This window comes from Myodes glareolus, chromosome 8 (assembly GCF_982192425.1).
Source record: "Myodes glareolus chromosome 8, mMyoGla1.1, whole genome shotgun sequence".
NCBI lineage: Eukaryota > Metazoa > Chordata > Mammalia > Rodentia > Cricetidae > Myodes > Myodes glareolus.
Window position 1 is genome coordinate 9,763,420 of NC_142033.1, and position 25,216 is coordinate 9,788,635.

Here is a 25,216-nt window from a genome sequence, read left to right on the forward strand (position 1 = left end):
ACAAACTCACATTCACATCACACACAAACTCACACAAAAAATTAAAAAGAGAAAAAAACATGGTTAAAGTTCCAAGAAACTTCACTCATACATGAATGCTTACTGCCGGAATTAAATAGTAACAACATTTAAATACAAGTTGAAGGGCTGGAGAGATGGCTTAGCGGTTAAGAGCACTGTCTGCTCTTCCAAAGGTCCTGAGTTCAATTCCCGGCAACCACATGGTGGCTCACAACCATCTGTAATGAGGCCTGGTGCCCTCTTCTGGCCTGCAGGCATACACACAGACAGAATATTGTATACATAATAAATAAATATATAAAAAATAAACTAACTACTAAGTTTTTAAAAATTAAATAAATAAATAAATACAAGTTGAAGCTAGGTAATGATTTTCATTTATAGCCTGTTAAAAGAGACAGGCATATCACACACTACAAAAACTAAAGAAAGTCCAGCTGTTCAGTTGTTCAAGGCTTATTTTCCTTTTTGCTTCTGGCAGCATGAAGTACACTCCACAATCTATATGAAACTGAAAAAGTTAAATGCCTTTATTAATTAATTCCAGGACACGGACATGAAATCCTGTCAGGAGAGCATTGGGATAAACAATGCTGTCATAAAATGTACATCTGCACATCCATTTCAGAGGAAATATTACACGTTAGAGTTCTTCATGGTTTCAATAAAACATTTTTTAAAATAGTCATTAACATATATTCTCAAACTATGCTAAGACATAAGAAGGCAACTATAAAACGGTGCTAAGACTGGCAGGGGTAGTGGAGCCCCCGCTCCTCAGCTGCTCCACGAACACTGCTCCAGAGGCGGACATGCTGCCCAGCACCACCTGACACCTGACTGACCAAACCAATTCCCCTCCTCTGAGCAGAAGCCAACGGCTCTGTCTGGTGCACACGGGAAGCGAGTCCGGACAGAAACCAACGGCTCTGTCTGGTGCACACGGGAAGCGAGTCCGGGCAGAAACCAACGGCTCTGTCTGGTGCACACAGGAAGCGAGTCCGGGCAGAAACCAACGGCTCTGTCTGGTGCACACAGGAAGCGAGTCCGGGCAGAAACCAACGGCTCTGTCTCGTGCACACGGGAAGCGAGTCTGAGTGCAACAGTGTGACTCGAGTTCACAAGGCAGAGTCGGGGGTTCCTCTTACGAATGCCTGTGAAGCACTTCCAGTTTTTAAAATAACAAGGTCTCTGGATAATAATTTCTCAAAACTAGCTTTCCATTTCAATAAACAATTTGATAAATATCACACATTTGATTTGCAGTTTCTTCTGTCAAATACACTCTGGCCTTGGTAAAGCTTAGAGTTATGGTTCACACATAAAGTATCTTTACATGAATTTGGTTCTCATAGAACTGACTACTTTGCTCACACATGTGCCATGGAAATTAATCTGAGCACACAGACATGTATATCCACTTGCATATGTCTGTGTGTACACACAGTAAGTTACTTTTACAATTAGAATAAAGGTAGACAGACATCAGGGGGACAGTTTAGCCTTCCTCAGAACCTGCTCTATGTTGACGGCAGGTAGAGCTCACTGAAGGACGTGATGAGGTTGTAGTAGGTTTTCTCATCGTCTGTTAGTCCCGCGTTGCCGGGTCTCACCACCACAGCGACATGCACATCTGCCTCTTCAGCAGCACTGGCCTCTGTGAGAAGCAAAGGACAGGTGACAGGTGAGATGCATCAAACCTGACGCCTGAGACGAGCCAAGTTGTGAGAGAGATCAAGAAGTGAGCTGGGCCCTGGCTTTCCTTGCAGCTGAAAGACGGACACCTTGAGGTCCTTTACATATATATTAATTCTATGCTAAAAAGCACCTGACTGTACATGATGGCAGAGAACACAGCTCATCCTGTACTGTGAATGACGAATGTAACAGGCCTGCTCTGGCCCACGCCCTTTGTCCATTCCTATATATTAGCCCCAGACAGCCGAGCTGTTTCTCAAAGGGCAAGCTGTAGGGTCTAACACCAATGAAGTATGATCAGGGACTAGGGCAGTGCTGGGCAGCAGAGCGGAAAACCAAGCTCAGGAAGGCCGGGTGCTACAGCGGCTGTCTCTAATACACCTTGGCTTACATTCATCTCTCCATCTTATCTTTATGCAAAAGACAAACGCTACCATCTGTAAAAGCATCTGCTGTGAGCTAGGAGCCACAGGTGGACAAGAGACATGTAACAAATAGGGCTCCTGTCTTCATGCAGCTCCCGTTCTGGTCACCGTTCCCAACAACTCAAAATAATAACTTACACCGTTACCTCTGTCCCAGTCTACAGAACACATCTCTCTTCACTAAGGCTAGGATTCCAGGTAGATAGAGCCATATTTGGTTATATTGCTCCTGGGGATCTGAACCCAGGATCTCATGACTGTACAGCAAGCGCTCTTAGCCCTGAACCCTTCCACGGGATGATGCGGACATTAACACACGAGAGAGCTGCTCCAGTGGGATGGTGAGCTGCTCCCCACAGCTCTGGCATGTCATCACTTTGTCTCCATCAGGTGATGCTAAGATCGGGGAGGTTGTGGAACTTTCGGGAAATAGGTGATGTAGGCAGGAGAGGGTACGGCTGATCTGTGACTGTGTGAGATGACACAGCAACCATGAGAAAACCAAACCTCTACTCCTGTCAAGCTGCTTCCCTCACTACTACATCAAGGAAACAAGAACCAAAACCGAGCAGCCGGTTCCTTACCTAAAGTCACATCTGTGAGAAACAAGATGTTGCTGGTTAAACACCCGATGCTATCTGCAATCTTCCGGTAACTCTCGCTCTCCACTTTGTGTCCAATCTTGGTATCAAAGTGGCCGTCAATAAGCTGGAGAGAACGGGAGGACTACTCAGTACAAATAAACGTGCGACAAACTACGCCCACTCACTGCAGCTGTCCTCTGAACTGACTGCCAGTCACGGTGACGTCATTCCATAAAGGTTTATGGAAAATGTAGCTAATGGTACTTTACAAAAGTTACCAAAAAACAAAGTTGTTATGGTAATAAATACTTGGAAGAAATCTACTAGCTCAACCTATGTTTCATTTGGCTGTCATTAGCACTGTTTTATGCCCCAAATCCTTTAAACATGCATGTCCTGTAACACTGTTTCTATCCAAACTACTTCTTGGACTGGGTTTTGCTCCAGGTGAAAAAGAAGGTTGTATCTGGGCAGTGATGGTGCATGCCTTTAATCCCAGTACTCGGGAGGCAGAGGCAGGCAGATCTTTATGAGTTTGACATCAGCCTGATCTACAGAGCAAGTTCCAAGACAGCAAGGGCAGTTATACAGAGAAACCCAGTCTCAGAAAAACAAAAAAAAATAAAACAAAAAACAACAACAATAAAGAGAAGGTTGTGGACATCACCCTTTGATCCTAGAAGGAAAGGATGTCTAGCCGAGTGTTCTGGTACATGCCTGTCATCACAACAGTTCTAGGCTACCACGGCCAGCCAGAGTCACACGACACAATCCAGGCCATCCAGGGATACATACCCAGACTTTGCCTCAAAAACCAAAGTATGAAAAAAATATCTCTAGCCAGAACCTTTATTAATAGGCTGCTACTCTGCTTTCAAGAAACTTTCATTTTTCTTCCAAGACAGCGTCAACTGGAGCCAAGGCTGGCCTTGAACCTGAACTCCTGATCCTGGAGCCCCCACCCCCAAGTGCTAGAATTACTAGTAAGCACAACCACACCCAGCTTCATTTCTAATTAACACATCTTTGCACACTACCCTTGAGGTCTTGGACATAACTGGAATCAAATGCTTGCTAATTTAACCAGTAGTAATTAAAGTTAAGTTTATATTTAATAGGTTCAGCTTCAACTGTTTGAACATCTTTTGCCAACTAAAAACAGGTTTAACAATCAAGGACAAAAAGGCAATCCTACGGTTTGAGGACTGGGACTTGTGAAGCCAGGGTCTCTCCTGTAGCTTCTGTATACTACACAGTCTAGCTCGCTTCTGAGTGGTCCCTGTCTCCTTCTGATCTCACGGTTAAAGCTGGGAGAACAAGGGCTGCTACCATGTCCGGCTTTTTTAAAATGGGTTCTAGGAATTGGATCCAGATAACCAGGCTTGCCAGGCAAGCACATCTGCCTGCTGAGCCATCTCGCAGGCCCCAGGGTTGGTTTGCTAACTATTAAAAGAGTTGAGACCAATTTTGCATACTTATTTTCTCTATCTGCCTCACATGGTAACTGGAGAATGAGACTTTCACTACTGAAATCAGTAGGTATATCACGCCATACGCAAGCTGACCTAACTGCCTCTCTCACTGGACAGAAAGTTGCTGTCTGTATTTGGAAAATAGCCACCACTGATTAAAAGATCTCATTACTGGTTTCATATCTGCTATAACAGACAAAAAGAACATATACTAAAATTAGAATATGGCATTACCCAAACCAAACTGTACCCTACACTCCCAGGATGGGCCCAGAAGATGTTAATTTTAGAGATGGCGGCACAGCTGAATGGCAGAGCACCTTCCTAGCGCTGCACAAAGCCCTGGTGGTTACACCCCAGCAACCGCCCTCCACAAAGTTATAGTTCACCAATCCAATCCTGTTAGTCAGCCGTTCTGGGAAGGGGAGAAGTTTCTTCTGAGTTGCTGACTGTTTTAGGGTTTCTACTGCTGTGAAGAAACACTGTGATCATTGAGGTGGCGGCTTACAGTTTCAGAGGTTCAGCCTGTTATCATCATGGCAGGGAGCATGGTGGCCTGCAGGCAGACACAGTGCTGGAGAAAAAGCTGCTATACCTTGATAATGCAGGCAACAGGATGCAGACTGTGACACCGGGCGGTACCTTGAGCATATGTAAGATCTCAAAGCCTGGCGCCACTGACACACGTCCTCCAGCAGGGCCACACCTCCTAGCACCGCCACTCCTTGGGGGCCACTTTCTCTCAAACCGCCATACTAATTTCTTTGTATTAGCAAAAGAGCACATTCCCTTTCTAGTGTGTGAGTGGTATACGTATACTTGTATCTTTGTATACAGAGTAAATATATATAGTATCTGGTTTAGTACTAGCCTCCCCAACATTACTTAGGGTGGATATTTCTTGACCTCCACTGACAACTCAGAACTTCCTAGGAAACAGGACACTCTTCTTCATATTCTGATGTTTGAGACAGCATCTCACTATACAGCCCTTGTGGGTCTCAGGCTCACAAAGGGGACACTATTACCTTAATCTCCTGAGTCCACAACACGTGGCTTGAAACCTACATTTTCTGAGTTTGGACTGTGCAGGTGTGCACGGTTGTGTACGAGGTGACAGCTAGCATCTCCTCCTCCTCCACTCTCCATTTATTTTTAACATAATTGATTAGTTTGTTTGTTGTGTCTGTATACATGCGTGCTACAGAGGACAGCTTGTCTGTGTACATGCGTGCTACAGTGGACAGCTTGTCTGTGTATATGCGTGCTACAGAGGACAGCTTGTCTGTGTACATGCGTGCTACAGTGGACATCTTGTCTGTGTACATGCGTGCTACAGAGAACAGCTTGTCTATGTACATGCGTGCTATAGTGGACAGCTTTGTAGAAGCTGGCTTTCTTCCTACATGTGGGTGCCAGGGATCAAGCTTAGCTCACCAAGCTTGGAGGTGAGTGCCTTTCCTAGTGGACCCAACTTGCTAGCCCTTCCTTATCCTGTGAAGCCTGGTCTCACTGATCCTGGAGCTCACCAATTCAGGCAGGCTGGCCCACAAGCCCAAATGGTCCTGTTTTTGCATCCCCAAGGCTGGAATGAGAAGCATGTGCTTGGCATCTACGTGGCGCTGGGAGACAAACTCAGGTCCTCCGGTATGCACAGCAGCACTTACCAGCTGAGGTGTCCCAGCCCCAGAACCCACATTTAAACAAACTTCTGGTGATCTTACATGTAGTGAGCCGCTTTGTGCCGCACCTTAAAGATGGCGCTGACCTCTGCTCTCCACCCCCCGGGTGGTATGTGCTTTCAGTTGTAAATAACTCCATACATGGCTAAAACTAAAGATCTGGCTTGTTTCTGTGTACCTGGGCCTATCCACATTTCCCACGTGGCTTGCTGGAGTTGGCTACCCAAGGGCTATTTTAGGTGTGGGCTGGCTTTCTCCAGGGTCAGAAGATTATTCAAGGTTTCCTGATTAAACTGCATTGAGAAGAGTCCGGTGTTGTGTTTTCTTTGCTGGCCAAAGCGACACAACACTTACACAAGAAAAATTTAAGAGGCTTCCAATTCAAAAGCTGGTACTACACAAAACAGTTCATCTGCTGAGAGCCAGGCTTTCTCAGAGATCTCTGGTAAAGAACAAGAGGAATCTAGTTTGGTCTTCTCTCAGGGACAGACTTGGCAAGGTCCAATCTGGGGCTTAACAGGGCCTCAAAGGGGTTCCAGTCTCTGTTCCTGGTAACCTGACTTTCCCGAGAGGCTGGAGTTATCAGTCCCAAGGCGGCTGTGCTCAGTCCCTGGCACATCTAAGACATCCTGTGTCCCCTTGTGCAGTGTGCTTGATTAACTTACGACTGACTCTGTCCCATTTTCCCCCTTGCATGCTGTATGTAAGATGTGCTTGCCAGTGTGAACTGTCAGTTTGTGCAGGACCTCCTGACCCCAAACTTTTCCGGCTTCTCCATTTTCTCATTCCCTGCTCACTTCTAAGGAACCTGTCACTGATGGATGACCTGCTGGTTCAGGTCATTCACCCCTCTACATAAGGTACCTTCAGTTTCCCACATCTTTTTCCTGTCTAGCTGCCAATGTAGTTTACTTAGTAGGTGCTTTTTACTACTTGATATTTTATGTTTTGACAGCAGCAAAACAAAAAAACCCAAGGTGCTGGTTAGTTTGTCAATTCGATACCAACTAGAGTGATCTTTGGAGAAAATAAAAAACAAAACCTCAATTAAGGGATTGTCTCCATCAGACTAGCCTCTGGGCTTATCTGTGGAGCATGTTCTTGATTAGTGTGTGGTGCCACCCTTGGGCAGGAGACCCTCAGATGCATGAAAAGTCAAACTGAGCAAACCAATAGAGCAGCCCTCATTTGCGGGCTCTGCATCAGTGCCCGCCTCCAGCTTCCTGCTTGAATTCCTACCCTAACTTCCCCAAATGACTTCATATGAAAGTGAGTCAAATAAACCCTCCCCAGGTGGCTTTGGCCATGGTATTCATCACAGCGACAGCAAACAAATTGGGACACCAAGTAACCTACCTCAAGGATATCTCCTTCTGTGGAATGCCCAAAGAGCAGCTTCTGAGCCTCCACACTCCCTGAAGAATAGATATACACCTTCATTCCAGCCTCTCTCCACCTTCTGACTGCTGGGACCACATCTGCGAAGAACCTGGAGGGAACGCAGCTAATTACAAAGCAGAAACACACCATCGAGCCAGGTGAAAATCAGACGATACGCAGACACCATGCCTCTCTGCCCAGGCATGAATGGTACCTGAGAAGCAGCTCCACGAGACAGAAACTCCTGTGGTTCTAAGAAACAGGTCACTGAATTCCAGGATCACAGATTAGAAGCAACAAGTTTGGTGGAGAGGACAGTATTTGACAACAGAAAAGCACGAAGAGATGAAATAAGAAAGTAATTAATGGGCAGAGACACAGCTCAGATGTAAGAACACTTAGTGTTCTTGCAGAGTTCCCTGGTTCTCTCCCAGCATCCACATGGCGGCTCACAACCGCCTGTAACTCCGTTCCGGGGCATCCAATGCCCTCTTCTGCCCTCCATGGGCAGCAGAAATGTGTGTGATGTACTTACAGACGTAAGTGTGTAAGGCCAAAAACTTACACAAATAAATAATAAAGTTAAGAAAGTGACTGTTTTCATTCTCAAGGAGCTAAAATATAAACACCATGAACAATATTATTACTTAATTAATGCAACTTATACGAGCAGACTCATTTATCTTCACTGTTCTTTGAGAAGCCATGAAAATGCTTTTCTCCCCATTCTACACATATGTAAGGACACACCCTGGAACAGCAATGCTTCCTTTAATAGGCAGATCTTGCTGCAGACACAGACCTCTCATTTAACAAAACAAAATATAAAAAATTCAAAAAACAAAAACAAAAAAAAACCAGGCAGCTGAAAATGGCCTTCAATCTGAGGATTTACATAAATTGACTAAAATCCTTTAAAAAGATCCTCTCAGGTCAGCTGGATGTGGAAAGACATTAAATTCCAGCCCCGAGAAGGCCGATGCAGCAAAATCCCAAGGTGAAGCTTTGCTGGGCTACACTGCAAGCCCAGGCCAGCTTAGCATATACATACAATGAGACCCTATCCTTAATATTTTTACATTGCGTGTGTCTCTGTGTGCATGTACATGCAAGTGCAGACACATACCTGCACACACCAGCACATGCCATAGCACACTTATCAAGGTCAAAGGTTAACCTGAAGAAGTCATTCATCTCCTTCCACAATGTGGATCCAGGGATTGAACTCAGGTTGTCAGCCTTGACAGCAAGCGCCCTTGCTCACTAAGCCATCTCACCGGCCCACAACTGTTACCATTTGTGTTTCAGTCTCAGCAATACAATGCTTGGCAGGAGAACTAGCAGAAATCGCGAAACTGAGACTCTGAGATTATGAAGGTGCTCAAAGAGCAGAGGAGGTAACAGTGCCAAGGACTAACTCAAAGTAACACGATTACACAGGCTTACTTCTCTCTCTTTCAGATTTTTATTATGTCACGTGTTTAAGTGTTTTGCATGCACAATGTATGCATGTGCCCGTGGCGGTCAGAGTGGGCACTGGGTCTCCCAGGACCGGTAACTGTCCAGCCAACTGCTGAGTCCTCTTGTTTCTCTCAGCAGCAAAAAGCATGACTGCTGGAGAAGTGACCCCAGTGCTGTCACGGGTGTCACTGAGTGCCTGCCACACAGTAGCTGTGACCTGGCTAGCCCACAGAAGGCTCAGCAAGGCCAGCTCCCAGCAGCTCCCAACTACACCAGGCTGAATTAAAAAACAGAAGGAAAGTCTTTTACTTCCCACAAAGCCACAGATCTGGGGGACATAGCTTCCAGGGAAAAAGAAAACAACTCATTAGCTACATGAAAGCAATATCAATGTGATCTTTTTTGAGATAGGGTCTCTCTGTCTAACCTTGGTTTGCCTTGCCTAGAACCTGCCTGCCTCTGTAGTGCTATTTTGCTTCTGTTTAACAAATAAGGCTTGCCCGAAGATCAGAGTGCAGTGCTAAGCCACTAGAGGCCAGGGGATGGTAGCATACACCTTTAATCCCAGGACTTGGGGAACAGGGGCAGAGGGATCTCAATTAGTTCAAGGCCACCCTGAGCTACACAAGATTGAATCTGTCTAAAAGAGAAACAGAGGTCACATAAAAGGTGATCCCAGCACTTGGGATCCCATGACTTTAATCCCAGCACTAAGGAGGTGGACACAAGAGTGATATGATTGGGTGGAGAAGAATATAAGACAGGAGAAGACCTGTCTCAGTGCGGTCTGAGGACAGGATTGCCCCTATGGTCTGAGCACTGGTAGAGGTAAGAACTCGAGCGGCTGGCCGCTCTGCTTCTCTGATCCTTCAGCTTTTACTCCCTGATAGCTGACTCCAAATACTTATTACTAAGAACAACTAGAAATCGTGCCACATGCCTCTGCCTAAATGCTAGGATTTAAAGGTGTACATTAACATGCCTACCTAGCAACTTCATCTATTTTTACTAACTGTGCAACTTACACGGGAGAAAGAGGAATGGGGAGGGGGGTGGATCTGAGGCCTGGGAAATGTTTTAGCATTAGAGCACATACTCTGCCTTCATGCGGCCAGCTGCGAAAGCCGCCTTCCACATGTGGCCCTGCAGCTGTTTGAGCGCCGTGGTCTTCCGGTCATGAGACATCTGCCAGTACACGTTGTCCACCACGGCCTGGATCATCCGCTGGAGGTCATCCACTGCATTTCCAGACGCCATGGGGATCGGGACAGCGCCATCCAGGTGCGCATCTTCCTCAGCCTTTAAGTCAGAAACAAATCAATCCTGTTCATGTGGACACTTAAAGAGCCTTACACACATATGCTTGCACACACACACACACCCATGCATGGATGTATTTTAAAAAGATAGGGCAAAACCAGGCAGATCAGTTTTCTCCAGCTATCAATTATCCTAAGAACTGTTAAAAATTATTCTTAAAGGAATGATCTGGCAAACATGGATCACTAGGTAAGAAGCACTTGCCACTAAGCCTGATGACCTGAGTTCAATCTCCGGGGGATCCACATGATCAAAAGGAGAAGTGACTCTCTCCATTTGTGGTCTGACCTCCACAAGTGAACACGGCATATGTGTCTACAGATGTATACACACATGCATGCGCGCGCACACACACACACACACACACACATATAATTAAAAGAAATGCATATACAAGGACTCTGTAACAATGTATTATCTGAACATGAAATATGTATGTATGGAACATTTTTGGGACAATAAAAAGATGAAGGGGATTATTTCACACTGACCTCACATTATCCAGAAAACTCAGCAAACTCAAATACTGCATGATTCAAAGGATGTTACAATTATTTCTAAACCTAACTTCTCACCATAAATAAAAGACCTGTTTTTTAGAGAGCATTCCACAATCCAGTGTAGGAAAACGGCTAGTGAGGGCCACACACCATGAAGATCTTCGCCACTGAAGTCAGCACACCACGTGTTAGGAAAAAGTACACAGACTGGCTGGAGCGACAGAGTGCAGTCTGCAGCCTGGACCAAGGGCAAATTGGCTGAGAAGTCCGGGCAGAGAGGCACAATGTGAGGACCTGTGAGCCCATTGGGGGTAGTTCCGTGCCATGAGGTAGGACAGAAGAAAGTGACAAGGTGCTGTCACCTGGTAACATTGGTGAAATTCGATGACTGTACAAAACCCCTTGGACTCCACCAGAAAGGCCCAAGTTTATAAATAGCCTCTGAGAGAAGCAACTCCACAGACGCGCGTTGCTATGACTTGCTTGCTTTATGACACGCTGTGAATCGCTAGGCCGGCAAGGCCCTGCAGCCTCCACCCCCAGCATCCAGGGCGCTGACTGACAGCACTCACAGCGGGGATGTGGAAGAGGAGTGTCCTGACCTGTTTCCTCAGCAGGCTGACATCCTGCTGACACTCCTCCTCGTCCCAGTGTGTCTGCAGGTACTCCTTCACATTCTCTTTGATGTACGGAAATAAGGTGTCCTGGGGAAAAACGTAAAACAGGAAGAAAAAAGAGAATGTTATTCTTTAAATTGTACCATGTGATCTGTGTTTTATAATCTCATCTAACTAACAAATTCAGCAGTGGAAATCTCAATGAAACTTGTTGTTGTGGGTCTCCCAGTGGGACACAAGGAGACTAAGAAACAGGGACACTAGAGCAGGAACTGGCAAGCTGGTCCCGCTCGCATTTATGAAGCTTTATTGAAATTCAGCCACAATCATTTACTTACAGTCTCTGGCTATTTTGGGGCCACAATGGCAGAGCTGAGACCATGCAGCCCAGAAAGACCAAGTTCCCCAGCTATTTACGCAAATCTGCTAGCTTTCAGACTACATTGTTAGACCATAAATTCTGTTTGCTTGCTTTATTTTTGTTTTGTTTTTTATTATTTATTTTTATTTTATGTGTATGGGTGTTGCCCTTTGTACGTATGCCCAGAGGATGCCAGGTGCTCTGGAACTGGAGTTAAGACGTTATGAGCTACCATGTGGATGCTAGGAACGGAATGTGCTCCTTAGCAAGAGCAGCAGGTGCTCTTAACCACTAACCCTCTCCATCCCGAGGCCGACTCAAAGTGCCATAGTCACGACTCAGATATCTGCTGGACGGTAGGACATGACAATGTAGGAGAGGGAGTAAGGGTCTTTCTTGGTTCAGATTTCTAGAGAGCACTCTACAGCAGACATGAAGCTAGGCGTGAGGCCTTGCACTTGTGAGCACACACTTGGGAGACTGAGATAGGAAGAATAGCTCCAGAGTGAGCTAACCTCAGATATACAGTGAGTGAGTTCCAGGCCAGTATGGCATACAATATGAGACCCTGTCTCAAAAAACTAAAAAACCGAACAGAGTTATATGCAAAGCAATTCACTGACAAATAATATGTCAGTAACTCAAGCACTGAGAATATAATCTCTCATTGATCACAATGTTATTTGGAGCTAGGCTAAAGAGATGGCTCCACAGTTAAGAAGGCTCTTGCAGAGGACCCTGATTTGATTCCCGAATCCACATCGGTCTCACAACCATCTGTAACAAAAGACCCAAGGGACCCCACACCCTCTTCTGTCCTCCTAGAGAACTTGACAGCATGTAGTGCACAGACATACATGCAAGCAAAACACCCACATAAAAGATTTATTTTTTAAAGTATTGTTTGGTGCAGAGGACTGAACCCAGAGCCCTCAGCCTGCTAAGCAGAAGCTCTACTGATACTTTAGTTAACATGTCTAAACATACATGTATCTTTTCAAATTACATTACGGCACATGTAGCAGCTTCTTTTAAACATCTACTATTATCAAGATATGGTAATGCTTCAGTAGGGAGTAGAGAAGTGGGTTACAAAGAAAAGGCCCAGCCCCCACTGCCAACGAGCTCAAGGAGCTGCAGCGTGCAAATGTTTTCCTGCAGTGCAGTGGGCACCGTGCAGGTTCAGGGTGAGGTGGTGCAGCCACAGTCTTCAAAAGAAATCCAACCTTGAAACAGGTTTGTGCTTGAGTGCAGAACCCATCTGCAGTATATCCATACTGCAGAGATCTTATATTTTAAGTGAGACTCTATATTGAGCTAAATTCAACAAGCCTGGTTAAATTCACTGTTTATTCAAAACCCGCCTTCTTGAGATGGGGCTCACTATTGGCCTAAACTGCCTCACATTTGCAATCCTTACGCCTCAGCCTCCCAGAGTATAGGTATACACCACCATGCCTGGCTAAAGGGTACTTTAATAAATTCTACAAAAATAAAAAATATACAGTTGGGGGGGGTATTTTGCTACCTAAGTTTGCTATGTAGTCCAGGTTAGCCTAGAACTCCTGTCCCCTGCCTTGACCTAGTGAGTAACGGTACTATAGCCATAGGCTACCACATCCAGCTCACATTTTGGCCTAGAAAAGAAACTGAAGGAAAATGGTAACAGAACCAGACAAAAGTTCTAAAACTATTAACTCAAAACCCTTGAGTGTTCTGGGAACTTCTATGAAACCTGAAAAGTCAAAGTACCTTCACAGAACACCAAGATGTTGATATTGCCAATGATAAAGAAAACTTTATAGGCAAGTTAGCAGAGTGTCAGTCACCTTCAGACAAGTATTAATAGTTTCTGATAAATTTTATGATGTCACTGCCTCCTCCCTCCCTTTCTTCCTCATAGTGAGAGTATGCAATGGGTTTTCCAGAGGCCACGGATGTCCCACAAACACCAACTACAGATAAGAACCCAGACATCGGGGCTGGAGGGGTTAAGAGTGCTGGCTTACTGTGGTGGCTCACAGCCAGCTCTAACTCCAATTCCAGGGGAGACACTGCCCCTTTGGGGCTCTGCATACACACCATACACACACATTCAAGTAAAAGCACACATACAGAGATAATAAATAAAAATTAAAGAATCCAGGTATCTTCAATAATAGACGTTCAAGGAATGTACAAACATGCATTTCTTTTATTAGCCTTAAATGTCACATCTAAATCAACCCCACCTTCCCAAGACACAGGGCACATCTCAAGGATGAGGAGGCAGAAAGAATGTGATGTGACAGCCAGAGGAAGCGGAGGAGTGTGGGAAATGCCGGCTTCTGCACACAATGTGGCTGTTGTAGCTACCTGTATAAGATCAAGCCAGTCAAAAGTCCAACATGGGTGGGGGAAGGGTACGCCAGAATCCACACCCAACAAAGGACCTATTGGCTGCTGGCCGCAGGGGAACAATAGGGCCATTTGTCCTTGGGGATATGGGCACTGGCAGGTTGACCACTGGTGTGGGAAGTCTTTCTGTATATGTACTGCTTTTATTGGTTAATAAAGAAGCTGCTTTGGGCCAATGGCTTAACAGAGTAAAGCTAGGCTGAAAGAAATATACAGAGAGAGTAGGTGGAGTCAGGAAGAAGCTACATAGTCCCACCAGAGACAGATGCCGGAACAAACTTTACACAGTAAACCCCAGTCACATGGCAATACACAGATTAATAGAAATAGGTTAATTTAAGATATAAGAGTTAGCCAGAAATACCCTTAAGCTATTGGTCAAACAGTATTGTAGAGGCCCAAAGAGGCCAAAGGTCAGAGAGTTTGGGACTTGTTTCTAGTTCATTCAAGGTTATTGTGCTCAAACAAAGGTCCCACCTGAAGACGCAGTGCGATCGGTAATTAAAGGTCCCCAGACTATCTTACAAAAGATACAGCTTTAATAAAACAGAAGGAAAGACTTACACCAGAATCCCAACCGTCCAGAAAGCTGGATCCAGGTCAGAGCGAGAGAAGGGGGGGGGGGGGGAGGATGCACCCTCCAGGTTTATAGGTAAACTTTTGCCTTAGGGCAACATGCCCCACAGACAGAATGTGATTGGCTGAACTTCCCTATCATCTCCCCCTTTTTTCTAAAATAAGACAGAACAAAACCAAATACCATTATATATAATAGAAACAAATAATAAATATAAAATTACAAACAACAAATAATATTAAGCAAGAAGCATATAACAAAAGTTTTATTAAACATTTTATTTTAAGGAGTCTAAATAATGTAGAGGGTAACTACAACTATCTAATCTTCAACTCCATCAAAGATCTGAGAAGGGAAATAATCTTACTCAAGCAGCCCGGAAGTACAAGCAGGAAACTTCCGAAATGTGCAACGAATGGAAGAGACAACTGAATACCTGGGCAATCACCCAAAGTCTCTTTTGCAATGTTGAGTCTACCAACTTTGGCTAAGGCCTGATGTAACTGACATGCCATTTTTTTGAAGGCAAGAAATCTTTTAGGACTCTCTCATCCTGTCTTGGCAAGATAAGACAATCCTGCTTTTATCCATTTACGGATATTTTGTAATTCTGTCAGTGGTTGAGGTACGGGCTTTTTCTTTGCCCAAAGGCCAGTTCTGTCAGGAAGAAGACAAGCTCCAAGTGGAGTGCCTTTGGTGTTCAACGCTCTCGGGAGTAGAGCGGTGATGCCAGGAGTGATTGTGTCTCACTACTCTAGAACTATGAGTTAGATTAAAGGCCATTTTCCACAGCTCTTCGAAGAGGTTGAAGATTATACTATCTATACTAAGTATGATCTCTATGCACCTAAATAACCTGATTAGCCTAAATATAAATATAACAAACATATATGACTATTGATTTATATCTATCTAACTTGAAGACTAAGGGAATGAACAATTGTGCAATGAGTAAGGACAATGACCTCCAAATGTAAACAATGTATATCATTACATAAATATCTTAATCAGAGGTAGAAATGTAAATATATGTATACATATCAATACAAATAGAGGTAGAAGCATACTCACATACAATATTCAATATATCAATGTACAAGAATCAACACCAATATAATTTTCTAAAAACAATAACTCACAAATAGCAATATATTATTATCCCATCACCAATCAATCCCCCCCCCCTTTTTTGTGGGTCTTCTGTCTATGTGTTATTTTCATTGGTTAATAAAGAGTCTGCCTTGGCCCTTTGATAGGACAGAAAATCAGGTAGGCGGAGTAAACAGAACAGAATGCTAGAAAGAGGGCAATGAGGCAGACGCCATGGAGCCAGCCACCAGGTCAGACATGCTGAATCTTTCCCGGTAAGCCACACCTCGTGGTGCTACACAGATTATTAGAAATGGGTTAATCAAGATGTGAGAGTTAGCCAGTAACTAACTCTCTAGAGATAATGGGCCAGGCAAGGCAGTGTTTAAATGAATACAATTTGTGTGTTGTTATTTCCGGGGCTAAGCTAGCCATGCGGGAGGGAGCCGGGCGGGACAAAAAGCAGGTCTGCCCGCCCCTTCTTGTTACACCCACCTAGTTATAAATCACAGTTCTGCTCTCTTAAAGCCATTGTCAACAGCTGTGACCAGACCTTGTGCTCCTGAAATAGGGAAGTAGTTGGTTCCTACCTAAAACCAAAGTCTAAGGATCCAACTAAGTTCCAGTTCCCTTAATGGAAATTGTAATGGATTAAGTAAAATGCTAAGGATCCCCACGTGGCTGCAGTAAGCAGGGCCATGAGAACACGCCACAGGTCCCTGAAGTGGCAGCAGGCAAAGAGCAGCCACCCCAGGCAGAGATGGCACAGTTTCCCAAGTGGCTGTAGCAGGTCACAAGTCCCAGGCAGGGAGCCATGTGGTGGTGAGAGACCTCGATGGGGCAGTCAGTCCCACAAGGAGAGGAAATTGATGGCGCTCTACTAGACCACTCCGCAGGTCGCCGAAAGCGACTGGTCACCAGCAGGGACAGACAGAGAGGCACACCATGTAGAGGTTGGATATATATTTAGTGGGCTGTGGAGGGGAAAGGGGAGAAGAGCAGACAGAGAGGCAAAGAGAGACAGAGAAACAGAAGGGGAAGGGGAGAAGTGAGGAGAAGGGAGAGACAGAAAAAGAAGAGACTGCAAGCAGGAAGGAAAATTATGCCTGCCTCAGTGGATGGGAGTGAGAGGGTGGGGGAGTGGGGGGGTGGGCAAGGCCTGTCTCTTAAAGGGACAGGACAGACCATTACAGAAATCATTTGGAATTCTACCCAGGGAGTGGTTTTCCTACAGAGTGCTTGGTTCAGGACGTGAGTCTAGGGCATTAGTGTGATGAATGTACCCCCGTGACTTTCAATTGGTATGTCAATGCAGTCTTGTTTTACTCCTACCTTTGGGGTAAGGGGTGTATTAACCAGCTGGAAATTCATGAGCAAATTTTCAGTACTCACTGAAAAATTCCCTCCCGATACTATCCTATATGCTTCTGCATTTGATTATTTTTGTTCGCATCTTTGTACTCTTTACTATATTCCTAAATTTCCACGCCTCCACTCTGGAGAAAAGTACTTTTGTCGAGGCTGGCCCCCAACACAGTACTGCAATTAATGTAGATTTCTGTGTGATTACTTCAGGACTCTGGGCAGCCAGGAAACAAACAAGCAGCCTCTCCCAACAGCCCACTGTTCCAATTTCTGTTGCTATGATAAAACAAAGACCAACTTAAGGGAGGAAGGATTTTTTTTAAGATTTTATTTTTTATTATGTATAGTGTTCTGCCTGAATGTATGCCTGAGGACCAGAAGAGGGCACCAGATCTCATTACAGGCATGATGGCAGCATGATGGCACTGTGACCTGGAGGACCTGTTCTAATTACATAAGATATAAGAGAACCCATACATGTGGCAGCGTGTGCTGATGCTGTGTGACCTGGAGGATCTGTTCTAATTACATAAAATATAAGAGAACCCATACATGATGGCAGCATGTCTCTGACATCTGTTGGAAGGACATAACAAGTAGACTCCAGGCAGAATCTCAGGCTGGAGATGTCTTGTGCCTTTTCCTACTGTGTAATTTCTCCTCGCTGAGCTGTAGTTTCCCCATTGGCTATAAGGAAACAATAACATGAGGCAAAGGGCAGTAATCAGGGGTAGGTCAAAGAAAGCACCATGCACCTTAATCATTACTGTGTTCTCTAGCACAATTATTTAAATGTCACAAGGACCAACTCTGGCTCGGGTTTTAGAGGGGAAATCGTAAGCATACTGTGCTAGCCAGCTTTGCCTTTCACAATACACCTGAGCTACCAACTCAACAGAGGAAAGGCCCATTTGGGCTCATAGCTCTTAGAAGTCTCATCACATAAGACACTGTGGAAAAGGCAGAACACCAGGGCCTCCGGCACATCACAGAAAAAGACTGCTAACCTCATGGCAGCCAGGAAGCTGTGGGCAGGGTGAGACATGGCCACCAGGGCCTCAGTATCCCCTTTAAGGGCACACTCAATGACTTCTTCCAATTAGGACCCACGTCCTGAGGTTTCCACCAATTCCCAAGAGCACTATACAGTGATTTGAATGAGAATGGTCCCCACAGGCTCAGATATTTGAATGTTTGGACCCTAGTGGGCCTAGTGTTTAAAGGACTAGGGGATGTCGCCTTGTAAGAGGGAAGAGGTGTGTACTGGGAGTGAGCTCTGCCGGTTCAAAAGATGCCATTGGGATGTAAGCTTTTGTTTGTTTTTCATTTTTGTTTTATGAGTGTTTTATCTGCATGCATGTCTGTGCATCACGTACATACAATTTACTTGGAGGCCAGAGAGGGCATCAGGTTCCTTGGTTATAGTCAGCTCTGAGCCATCTTGTGGGTGCTGGAAATCAAACCTAGGTCCTCCAGAAGGGCAAACAGCATTCTTAACTTATGAGCTATCTCTCCAGCCCCCAAGGATGAAAGTAAGCTCTTGGTTCCTGCTCCAGCGCCATGCCTGTCTGTGCTGCTGCCAGGCTTCCTGCTGTGATGGTCATGATTCACCCTCTCAAACTAGAAACAAGCCCCCAATTAAACACTTTCTTACTTGCCTTGGCCATGGTGTCTCTTCAGAGCAACAGAACAGTTGCTAGTAACTAGCAACTCAGACACACCCAGCTGGGGCCCAAGCCTTTAACACATGAATTTGATGGCGAACGTTGAAGCACAAGCTCATCTATCCAACTCACGGGCAATAATGGGTTGAGAAGTTTGCAGCCACTCTTCTCGGAGATCTCCCAGAGAAGAGGTGCAAAGTATGAGACAATTGTAAACTTTTGGAGAAAGCCTGAAACGCTAGAGACTATTTAAACCAGCTTCTCCTCCATCGTGCCCCCATCCTTACCTATAAAGCCTCCCACCCCCATGCACTAAATAAACAGGAAGCTAGAAAGCAGAATAAAAGGAAAGACACCCAGCATGTCTGCATCATGTAGTGGCCATGTGTTAGCTATCTGTCTGTTGCTAGTTGGTGAGAAAGTACTACTGCACAGCAGAAAAACAGTTCATTCTGGAGATTTTATCCATTCTTTGAACACATACTCAGTTTTTATATAACATAAAATGCCTTTAAGGTACTTACCAAAATGGCCGATAATTACATTAAATACCATTACACATATATAACGCTCTAGAACATGCCTTCTAAAGCTAGCAGTGGGGCTGGGGACACACAGGGTTGAAGTGTAAGAGGCCCTGTGCTCCATACTTCCATGTGTATGTGGGCATACATGGGAGCTGGAAAATGGATCAGGGGTTAACAACACACATTATTCTTTCCAGAAGTCCTGAGTTCAATTCCCAGAATCCACATTAGACCACTGGGCCACTTATAACTACAGCTCCAGGAGATCTGATGCCTCTGGACTCCATGGGCGTGCTCACGCATACACACACACACACACACACACACACACACACACACACAACAGTCATCCACCCTCCCTCCCTCCCTCCCTCCCTCCTTCCCCCCCCCTCTCTCTCTCTCACACACACACACACACACACACACACACACAACAGTCATCCACCCTCCCTCCCTCCCTCCCTCCCTCCTTCCCCCCCCCCCTCTCTCTCTCTCTCACACACACACACACACACACACACACACACACACACACACACTATTAAAAATAAATGAAAGAAAAAACGGGGGACTAGCTCACTGGTGAAGGCACTTGCCACCAAGTCCAGTACCCTGGGACCCATATGGTGGGAGGAGAAAACTGGCTCCACAAATATCTCCAATCATATACATACATGCAAAGTACCTATATGTAATTAAAAAAGAAATGGAAGCCAAGTGTGGCGGTACCTGCCTTTAATTCCAATAGGGGAGGGGGACCAGACATCCAGAACAAGGCCAGCCTGGTCTACTTAGAGAGACCTTATCTCAAAAAAAAAAATTAAAATTGAAAAAGCTAGTGTTTAGTGCACAATCCAGTGAAATGTTCAGGCCTAAAAAGTAATTTCAGAACGATCGTAACTTTTAATTTTAGTCATAACACATTTACTGGCAATTTCAAAATATTCTAGTATGAAAACCATGATGCTGTTAACCCTGGAGCCTACAAATAAACTTTAGTGCACCAGACATCTAAGGGATTTAGATTTAGCAGCACACAGAACAAAAGGTTAGGGGCAGGGCAACAGCGGGGCGGCAGAGTGCTTGTCTAGCATGTGCAAGGGGAGGGTTAATCTCTGGGGGGTAGGGGAGGCTGGAAAACTTAATGAGAGTGTTTGCTTTTCAGGGAACTATGATTAACTCCACTAAGTGCTGGCGGGGATACCGTGCAAGCAGCAATCTATATTACTCCACGCAGCTCAATGACAGCTCATGGAGAGAGCCATTAAGACAACGTTTCTGATGATCTAACTGTAGAAGCTGCCTCGTAAATGTTTAGAAGTCAAAATATGGATGTGCTTTATGGCTGTGGTTGTTTTAATGAAAACGTCACAGGATCAATAAAAATAAAACAGTGGCTGTAATATTTATTCAAGTTCTCTTTGAAGAAGATGGGCAACGAGAGATTCCTCCTAGGAGCAGCGTGCAGCTACTTAAAGAAAGCCCATTAAAGTCTTCCAGGGAACCAGAGAGGACCAGTGATAGAGCCTGAGGCCTCGAGAACTGTTCACCCAGAACACAAGATAACACGGGCAATACTGAGGCCACTCTCCCTAAGCTCAAAGGAAAAGGGAAATGAAATGGCTTAGTAGTTCTTAAAAACAAATCAATTTTCTAAGCAAGAAATAAAACGCAATGCCAAACATAAAACCCTGTTGTGGGCAATATAAAACACGAAGGGAAGGAGAACGGCTCTGGTAGGGTGCCCTCTGGGTGGGTCTCCCTGCGAGCAGAGGGCACCTTTGTTCCTCCTCCTCCTGTAGCTCTAAACCAGTGAGTGGTTGCAGGGCAGATGGGTCATTTTCTTCAGGGCTGTGGCAACTAAACTCATTCAGTGGGTCACCAAAAAAAGAAGAGATGAAGGAAGGGGGACTGGTCAGAAGAGGTAGGGGTTTAGTGAGTGTAGGGAGATGGCAAGAAAGGGTTATGGGGACTATGGTCACAGTACATACATATATGAAACTGTCATAATGAAGCCCATACTTTATCATTAATATAGTCTAATTAAAAACTTTGGAAAGATATAACATCATCTATCTTTCTTTTTAGGCCAAGGTCTATTCTAGCTCAGGCTGAAATGGAGCTCCCACTGCCTCCAACTCTCCTGATCACCTCCCTAACTTGGTCTCAGTAGCACTAAGAGTACAAGTGAACTACTCTACCACACGCACGCACACGCGCATGTGTGTCTGTGTGTGTGTTCCACAGCATATGTGTTGTGGGACAATGGTCTTGTACTTTATAAAGATCTGTCACTTGTTTTAATAAAATGCTGATTGGCCAGTAGCCAGGCAGGAAGTATAGGTGGGGCGACCAGAACAGGAGAATTCTGGGAAGAGGAAAGGCTGAGTCGGCAGTCATCACAGAGGAAGCCAGACACAGAGGAAGCAAGTTGAGAATGCCTCACTGATAAAGGTACCAAGTCACATGGCTAACACAGACAAGAATTATGGGCTACTTTAAGACATAAGAATTAGCTAATAAGAAACCTGAGCTAACCAGCCAACCAGTTTATAATAAATATAGACCTCTGTGTGTTTCTTTGGGGCTGAATGGCTGCGGAATCAGGCAGGACAGAAATCTCTGGCAACAAATGGTGCCAACATGGACGGCGAAATCCATTAAAACCTGAGAGTTTAGGAAGTAATTCTAGATACAAAAAAATAGAGTTAAGCACAGTTTCCTGGTAGCAGTATTTTCTCGAGTGGGCTCTGTTTGCTAGAGGCAAATGCTTCTCATTTAAGAGAGGCTTTCTGACTCAGTTTTACCTGCAAAAACCTTGAGCTGTTTTAAGAGGACCCGCCAGCAAACACTTAAATGATGTTTTATGAATAGCTGACAGCATGCTTCTTGGTGGTGGCAGGGACCTTGAAACTCCACAGAGTTCTGGCAATAAACATAGCTCCCACCAGTACTTCTGTCATGAAGCTAGACTCTGAGAAAGCTAAGGAATGGGATAGATCCAGTCATCAAAGCCATGGCTTTAATCCTAGCCATATCGCTTAGCAAATTAAAGACTCATGAGGTCAGAAAAAGATTTACAGTAAAGACAGATTCAAAGATGAAGAAAACCTCTAAATGGTCACAGTTTGTTTAAAAAAATATATGTAGGCTTGGGAGAGAAAAAAAAAGTATATTAAAAAAAAAAGAGGAAGCAAGTAGCCGGGCGGGGAGGCAGAGGCAGGTAGCTCTCTCTGGGTTCAAAAACAGCCTGGTCTACAGAGTGAATTCCAGGACAGCCAGAGATACACAGAGAAACCTGTCTCCAAAAAAATAAATAAATAAAAAGGAAAAAAACAGTGTAAAACAAAGCCACATAAAGATGGAAAATACACAGAAAGTCTTGATGTTGTGTGTTATAATGTTGTCTTTGAATTGTTCGAATGCTGAAGAAGGAGCAACAGCTGCTAAATGACTTTGGATTATAAATGCTGCTGGATTGATCTAACAAATATATTTTGAAAATGTCCTGACTTCAAAATTTAAGTCAAAAGATATGTTACTTTGGAAAAGAGGTTTTGTTTTGTTTCCACAGGAAATGAGAGGATGTGGATACATTCTGGTTAAGAAAAATCAGGTTTGATCAAATAAGACCCCCCTGAGAAATCTCCAGTAGAAGCAGATGGCCCAGATGTCTGAGTTCTACATCCAGAACAGCCTCAAGACTAGTAGAAAGATGATCAAGCCACACAGAATATTCCATTCAGGACTTGACCATAAGTCTAAATTTCCTTTAGGTTCCCATAAGATTAACAGCACCCCTTAATCAGCAGAAAATAGCCTAGAAAACTATACCCACATTCCCCAAAAATGGATTATGGATGTTTGTCTTTGTTTAGAGTGTGGGTTACAAGTTGCTATGAATAATGGTCAGGAAAAAAGCTAAACAAAGGAATTCTTGTTTTGAAAAAAAGAAGGGAAATGCTGTGGGACAAAGGTCTTGTTCTTTGTAAAGATTTGTCACTTGTTTTAATAAAACATTGCTTGGCCAGTAGCCAGGCAGAAAGTATAGGAGGGGCGACCAGGCAGGAAGCAGAAGCAAGAGACCAGACCAGAAAATCTGGAAAGTGAAAGGTTGAGTCTGCAGTTGTAACCCAAATACAGAGGAAGCAAGATGAGAATGCCTTGCTGATAAAAGGTACCAAACCATGTTGCTGATACAGACAAGAGTTACGGGTTATTGTAGGATGTAAGAGTTAATAAAACGCCTGAGCTAATAGGTCAACTAGTTTATGATTAATGTAAGCCTCTGTGTGTTTCTTTGGGACTCAATGGCTGCAGAACTGGGTGGGATAGAATCCTCCATCAACAAATGTGTGTACCAGTCAGGAGTTGGTTCTTTCCTTCATGGGTCCTGGAGATGAACTCAGGTCATGAGGCTTGCAGGCGAATGCCTTTACCCAATGAACCATATCACCAGCCCAAAACATATAATTATAATAGAGCACAAAATTGATAAAGTTTAATTTTTAAAAAGTCAGTCCACATGACAGCAACATGCCTATAATCTCAGAGCTCGGGAAAGGTCAAAGAATCAGGAGTTTCAGATCATCCTTGGCTACAGATGAAGCTGAAGGCTAGCCTGAGCTTTGTGAGACCCTGTGTCAACAATAAAATTAAATTTAAAAAGTATTTTTTGGTCAGGTGTGAGATAGACTCTTAGCCCAGGTTGGTCTAAAACTCAAGAACCTCCTGCCTCAACCTGAGTGCTGGCATTATGGACACATGCGACCACACTGGGCTTACCGGTAATATTTAAATAAGCTACTCACCATAAAAACAAATTAGAAGCCATTTATCCTAATGAAATTAGGAGAAAATTAATGCAATAGCAAGAGTAGCTATTCATACATAATTATGGCTAAAGAGTTTGGTAAAGATGTTGGTGTATACCTTTAATTGAGTACTTGGGAGGTAGAGGCAGGTGGATCTCTGTAAATATGAGGTCAGTCTGGTCTACAGACCAAGTTCCAGAACAGACAATGCTAGACAGAGAAGCTTTGTCTTGAAAACCCAAAAAAGAAAAAAGGAAGAAAGAAAAAAGTAAAGCATTCACTTAGCTCAAAGCAGGCAGAAGTGTTTATTGGGAGACAGCACTACACTGGCTGTAAAGGCAAGCGCTCTGAATGAGGCTGCCTTTAACATGGCAGGAGTCGTCCCAAGGCAGCTTCATACAGAGGACAAGGAGGTCCTGTGACTTCGGAGAAAGCTACCCACCCATGCAAAAACAACTTAGTTTTATCATATATGTAAATTATAATGTTGCCCTTTTTCTCCCTTCAAAAATAGTACCGTGGGCAGAGGGCAAAGCTCGGGGGGTGGGTTAATGTGCTAATTTATCATGCCCACACACAGTTTCATACCCAGCAGATGGAGGGAGGGAAATGGGGAGGGCCGATTCAACCCAAGCCTGAGTCTCAGTATATTCATTCATAATATTCACCCGCAGAGTGGCTAGAGGATTTGAATGAGACAGTTCATACCATTACATTCTCTGGCTCCCTAAGATCTACTAACCTCGTCATCTGATCACTGTCTCTGCAATATGGACACATGCCAGTGAACCCAACAAGCCAGCGATAATGATCTCAGCATGCTCTACTGGTGAGAAGTGAGGCTCCCATCACCTATTCTGCTGGGCTCACTGGCAAACGAGCTCTACGCTTACTGTGAGTTTTCTTTTAATTTGATTCATTAAAAGAATTAATTTAATTAATTAAAATTAATTTTCTTTTAATTTTAATTTTTTAAAAGTACGGAGTAATGCTGAGCCTAAACCATCCTCCAACTCATGATCTTCCTGTCCCAGCCTCTAGGATAATGGGGATATGCCACCATACCAGGCTAAAATAACTCTTAGACCAACCGCCTCCCACACTTAGTTTGGACACTTCTAACAAGGGAATCGCTTCACAGAACGGCCACACTCTCTCCAGAACCTCCCAGCAGTTATAGTACTGAGGACTAAACATCTTTCTTGAGGACAAGATCAGAAACTAAGAGATGTACACTGCCACGGTGCTCTGGGGGCCAGGAG

At 44.4% G+C, this 25,216-nt stretch overlaps 1 protein-coding gene and 1 long non-coding RNA gene across 2 annotated transcripts in view; one reads left to right on the plus strand and one right to left on the minus strand.

The window, feature by feature from the left end:
* Positions 1–527: 527 nt before the first annotated feature.
* Enoph1 (enolase-phosphatase 1) overlaps positions 528–25,216 on the minus strand; it is a 29,338-nt gene continuing 4,649 nt past the window's right edge. Inside the window, exons 2-6 of the mRNA XM_048426590.3 lie at positions 11,146–11,247; positions 9,820–10,022; positions 7,239–7,371; positions 2,729–2,852; positions 528–1,678 (exon numbers count right to left, since the gene is read on the minus strand). Of these exons, the coding sequence (XP_048282547.1) occupies positions 1,542–1,678; positions 2,729–2,852; positions 7,239–7,371; positions 9,820–10,022; positions 11,146–11,247 (699 nt within the window). The 3' untranslated portion in view covers positions 528–1,541. The remainder of the gene's footprint in view (positions 1,679–2,728; positions 2,853–7,238; positions 7,372–9,819; positions 10,023–11,145; positions 11,248–25,216) is intronic.
* On the plus strand, positions 15,716–20,543 carry LOC146893760 (uncharacterized). The gene is made up of 2 exons (XR_015002634.2): positions 15,716–15,859; positions 20,306–20,543. It is a non-coding gene; the product is annotated as an uncharacterized LOC146893760 (long non-coding RNA).